At 36.0% G+C, this 5,528-nt stretch overlaps 1 protein-coding gene across 1 annotated transcript; it reads right to left on the bottom strand.

Moving 5' to 3' along the window:
- Nucleotides 1–2,299: 2,299 nt before the first annotated feature.
- Nucleotides 2,300–3,819, bottom strand: LOC131598631 (uncharacterized). The gene is made up of 2 exons (XM_058871213.1): nt 2,972–3,819; nt 2,300–2,876 (listed from the first exon to the last, which is right to left on the bottom strand). Exons 1-2 carry the CDS (start codon nt 3,817–3,819, stop codon nt 2,300–2,302), a joined length of 1,425 nt encoding a protein of 474 aa, XP_058727196.1.
- Nucleotides 3,820–5,528: the final 1,709 nt, after the last annotated feature.

The raw sequence follows: 5,528 nt of genomic DNA, 5'->3' as shown, positions 1-5,528 counted from the left end.
GTGGTCTAGTATAACCATTGTTACCATTGTATTGCTCAGTAGAGCCAGATGTAGATGCAGATGTATTTGTTGGAATTTCACCAGCCATCTTTTACTGAAGCGTTTTTCTCTTCCTGAATCTTTTCTAAACACGGTTAAGTGCTTGCACCTTAGAACCGGCGCTCTGATGCCAATTGAAGGATAGAAAAACACTTAAAAAGGGGGTGTTTGAATAAGTGTAGTTTCAAAAACTTGTAAGATAAAAATAATTTGCACAAGTATTTTTATCCTGGTTCGTTGTTAACTAAACTACTCCAGTCCACCCTATACAAGGTGATTTACCTCAACTGAGGATTTAATCCACTAATCACACGAGATTACAATGGTTTTCCACTTAGACAACTTCTAAGTCTTCTGATCACAACTTGATCACTCTAGGAACAACTGCTTAGAGACCTTCTAAGACTTCTCTAGAGTATACTGATCACAACCCGATCACTCTAGTCCTTTACAATTTAATGTAAACAAATTCTAAGAGTATTACAATTGCTTCTTAAAAGCGATAATCACAAACTGTGATATTTCTCTTACAGATTTAAGCTTAGACTCACTAAAGTATTACAGCAGTAATGTAGTGAGGTTGAAGATGAAGTTTGATAGCTTTTGAAGTGAACAGCAAGATAGTATCAGAGATAGTTCAGAATTCGTTCAAAGTGCGTCCAAAATTCGTAACCTTGCTTCTCATCAGAACTTCATATTTATAGGCGTTTTGAGAAGATGACCGTTGGGAGCATTTAATGCTTTGCGTATTCCGTACACCATTGCATTTAATGTTTCACTCTTTTGTCAACTACCTCGAGCCTTGCGTTTGCTGTGACTACTGACGTTGCAGTTAATAGCTTCTAACGTTCCTTTTGTCAGTCAGCGTAGCTTGCCATCTAGTACTTGATTCTGATTTGTTCTTTGTAAATACTACGTTGAATATCATCAGAGTTCAAACAGCTTGGTGCAGAGCATCTTCTGATCTTCTGATCTTGATATGCTTCTGAGCGTGATTCCATGACTTCAGTGCTTCTGCTTCTGAACTCAAGTTCTTCCGATGCTTCTAATAGACCATGTTCTGATTCTGCTTGACCATCTTCTGATGTCTTGCCAGACCATGTGTTGAAGATGCATACTGAACCTTCTGAGTCAAAGCTTCTTAGCGCTGATTTGTGCATACTCTTTATATATTTCCTGAAAAGGAAATTGCATAGGATTAGAGTACCACATTATCTAGAGCAAAATTCATATACATTGTTATCATCAAAACTAAGAATATTGATCAGAACAATTCTTGTTCTAACAATGTTGACCACCTTGAAACACTGGCCCTCTCCAAGTAAACTTTGGACCATGAGACTCAAGATCACTGAGCATACAGTCATTCATTCTCCTCCTAAACAACCCACATCGATTCGTTGCCACCGGGACACCACCTTTCTTCTCGGATATATGAGCTATATCGTTGAAATCTCCAGCAACCATCCACGGAACATTAATACTACTAGCTAAACTCTTCAACTCATCCCACAGCATTTTCTTAAGACACTCCTGCGGGCTAGCATAGATGGCAGTAAACAACCAATCCGACTCATCCTTCACCTTCACCCTAACATGAATAAATTGAGGATCTTTTTTACAAAGAGACACATCCATCTCTCCCGACTTCCACGCCATAACAATACCCCCCGCAAAACCTCTATTAGCCACTGTCTCCATTGAATCAAAACCCAGTCTATTAATGCTATTGCTAACTTTGCTTGGATCACACCTTGTCTCAACAATAACAATCATGGAAGGTCTAAACTGGTCCACATACTGCTTGCAAAATCTAAAGAATGCTTTCCCAGCAGCTCCTCTATAATTCCACACCAATATTTTCTTGTTTGTATACATCATAAAACAATAAAAGAGGGGTAAGATTAATTATCTAGAGGAGTTTCGACAACAAACTCCGTAGATGCTTCCAGCTCATCCCCAGTCACAGTTTCATACATATTCCCATTGTTAGTGTCCTTAGAACTAACAAGAAGCTCACCATCCATACTTCGTGTCTGATGATCGGGCGGTTCATCTAGGTCAATATTTTCCACAGCATAGTCATGAGTATTAGCCAATGGGAACTCCTCATTTTGTCTAATATTCAACATGCTATCTCCTTTGTCTCCATTCCTGTCTCTACTTTTCAAACAGAACAAAATAGGGTTGTCTTTCATTATAGTATTTCCCATGCTGGAATTTCCAAAAATGCCCTCCATTCCCTTCTTACTAATACCACTTATTTTTCCTTAACTTGGATCCCCCCACGTACTCCAAGTGTAGCTCTTTTGGTCTCAGAATTTTGCACGTGTCTTCTCCCACCATCTCCCGCATTGATTACTCTTTTCTTCCCATTAATGTTACCATCATTTTGCTCCTTGTTTAAATCTAAATCCGTCAAGGAATCAGCCACATCCCTGTTTTGAAGATTCTTTTCCTTTCCCAAAACAGTGATTCTTTTAGAGACCCCATCAAATCCGTCAACGTTCTTCATACCACTAACTCCACCTTTATCGTTCAATTTAAGCCCATAATTATTATAATTCTCAATAATATCACTGCTATTATCAACATTAATGGTAGTATCATTGCCCATCAACTCCGAATCTTCAACAATTAAGGCATGAAATCGCGATCCCCCCACCTTGGCTCCATCATTAATTTTCGCCGGAGCAACAGATTTCCGGCCCTCCGGGGTCTTCCTAGTTCTTCTCGGTTTCTGCACAATTCTCCAAGGTCCATCTTCCACATTATGATTATCAACCACAATATCTGTTATCCCCCTAACTTGCTGCTCTTCTCCCCCAACCTTGAACCTCCAGCAGTCACCGTATTCACGTTATGCATACAACCCTCTTTGTAGTGTCCATAACGACCACAAGATAAGCAAAGAAGGTGCAATCCTTCATACTCAATTTTATAATAGCTTCCATTAATATCAAACATGGCTAGAAGAGGTTTCGCCAGGTTGACAGTCACGCAAATTCTAGCATATTTACCTCTTTCTTGTTTGATAGTCGTCTTATCTACTTTGATAGTTCGCCCAATCCGATTCCCAAAGACCGTTAGGGCTCTTGGATCGTAATATTCAATGGGTAAACCATAGATTCTGACCCACACCGCCACTTCATCAATTGAATCCGTATTCGGTTGAAAATTCGGCCTCCAATCCTTGACTGTAAGATAATGGTCATAGATAAACCATGGACCATTACCGAGAGCTGCCTTCTTATCATCCTCATGCGAAAAAGCCACCAGATAGTAATCATTGCTTAAGTCAATGATACTGATGACACCTTTTCGAACCCACATTTGATTCAATCGGGTTTCCAGCGCCTTATATCCGATCTTCCTTCCTAGAAGTTTAACAATTACTCCCCTCCTCCATCGTTTTTGTATCCTCTTTTCCTCAGCTTCAGAGAATATAAATGAGGGACATTCATATCCCCTTATAGTTTTCTCCTCCACCATGATTCCTCCGCTACCAACTTCCAGAGCCTCCTCATCCTCACTCTCCTCCACCATGTCTACTTCCGACTCCACATTCTTCTGACCAATCATGATATCTCGGAAAGAAACAGTCTTCTCAGCACCACTAACAACCGGATCCCCATGCATATTATTAATATTCTCTTTGACCTTTTTTGTACTTCGTTCTTGTAGATCAATCTCCGCCGTACTCTTCCCCGGACTCGCTTGAGCAAGACTACCCTGATCGTTCGCTGCATTCTTCACAAACCCTAGCAGAGGATTTTCCATAGCGTTTATAAAAGGGTAATATTATAAAAAAGAAGAAGAGAACAAAAAAGGAGGGGAGCAGATCAAACCCTCACTCAAAAGTGTGTGATTCTAAAAATGGGCCGATGTTGTTTCTATGTGGTGTCCACCTCTGGCTATTCTAGTATTACTTTTAGTTCAAAAGTTCCACTTACGTTTACATGTGAAGGAGGTGAGGGAAATGGAAATGGTCCTTGTATTGTATTTTTGTTGCCCATCCTTTTCAACATTTTGATTTTTTTTAATAGCCAAAAAGAGATTTATTTATTTAATTTTTTGGAAATCTTTGTATCTAGCCTTACAACCGACTAATTCAAGAGGACAACACACCGTCCACTAGCGGGGCTCCAAAAAGAGATTTATTGATAGGCATTTAATATAGGAACTCAACGTAAAATGAAGTCAAGACATGAAATACTCCAAATCACCTTATACAATTAAAAACAACTTTGACTGCGTCAAATACACCCTTACAAATTAATAAAAAAAATAATATCAAAAACTATAATAACAAATAGGAAAATAAAATTCGGTTATGCACTTATGCTATACCAACTAAAATAAAGCAGTCTCGTGATTCGAATCAAAATATTGCGATTCGAATTATGAAAGCTAGTTAATGATCTTTGAGTTCCGTGTAAGTCTGATTCGAGTCAAGAGAATAGTGTGATTCGAATCATACTATAAGAATCTCATTTTTGCAAAATTTTAAGTGATTTTTTAGATTTTAATATTGCATTCTTGAATATAGTTCTTGATCCAAAAATTCAATAGATTGTTGACTTGAAGCATACCGCTTAATCTATAACCAAACACTTTAATTTATGCATGCTAAAAAAGATTTAAAAATCAACCCAGAGTTGCACAATTAAGAGTTGCACAATTAAAAAGGAGACTCAATATCGAAACAAACTAAACCAAAAGATTAAAATACAAGCAATCAATATATTTAACCCGCGAGGCACAGACATACAACATGCAATTTTAGTCTCCCTTTTTTAATGCTTGACAAACTTGCAATTGAAGTCGACTTTAAGTAGAAGCAAAGCGTGATCAATATTTTCTTCTATTTATTTTTTCTCCTCTAAAAAACATTACACAAAAACACAAACAACATAAAACACGTAAATCAAATATTGTTTCACATTAAAAAATTTTCCCTTTACAAAAATTAAAAAGAAATGTTAATGAGTCTAAACGTAAAATAATTAATAACATAAATATTTATATTTTAATCTTACATTTTTATAAAGTAAGAGTATAAATATTTTACATACCGTAACTTTTAATTGAAAAAGTAAATTAGGTGATGAATGTAAGTTGTTATTTATTACTTGTAGGTTGTAATTTTTATATATATTTTCATTGTCTTTGATTAAAACCTTAACTAGAATAAAATATTATGTATAAATATCCTATAGTAAAATAGTGAACCAAAAAATAATTTATTATTTCTTTTCCCTTAAAATTAATAAACATGACATATGCTCTTACATTTCAATAAGTGAAAAAATATTAGTTTTTTTTCTCAACCCGCAAACGTGACTAAAATTTATTCAAAAGACAAATTCTTATATTTTTAAATAATACTCTAATTTTAAACATAAATTAAAATTAATATAATAATATTTAAATATTTTCACATTCTAATCAACTATTAAACTAAAAACTATATAGTTTAAATGATTGAC

The sequence above is a fragment of the Vicia villosa genome, linkage group LG4 (assembly GCF_029867415.1).
Source record: "Vicia villosa cultivar HV-30 ecotype Madison, WI linkage group LG4, Vvil1.0, whole genome shotgun sequence".
NCBI lineage: Eukaryota > Viridiplantae > Streptophyta > Magnoliopsida > Fabales > Fabaceae > Vicia > Vicia villosa.
Note: the sequence above shows the minus strand (reverse complement) of the source record. Positions and strands in the feature narration are given on the sequence as shown.

Excerpts from the sequence above, each read along its gene's own strand:
- LOC131598631 (XM_058871213.1), bottom strand. The coding sequence starts at position 3,819 with ATGGAAAATCCTCTGCTAGGGTTTGTGAAGAATGCAGCGAACGATCAG. Across the intron at positions 2,877-2,971 it reads GGAAGCTATTATAAAATTGA|GTTCAAGGTTGGGGGAGAAG; the intron begins GTATGAAGGATT and ends TGACTGCTGGAG.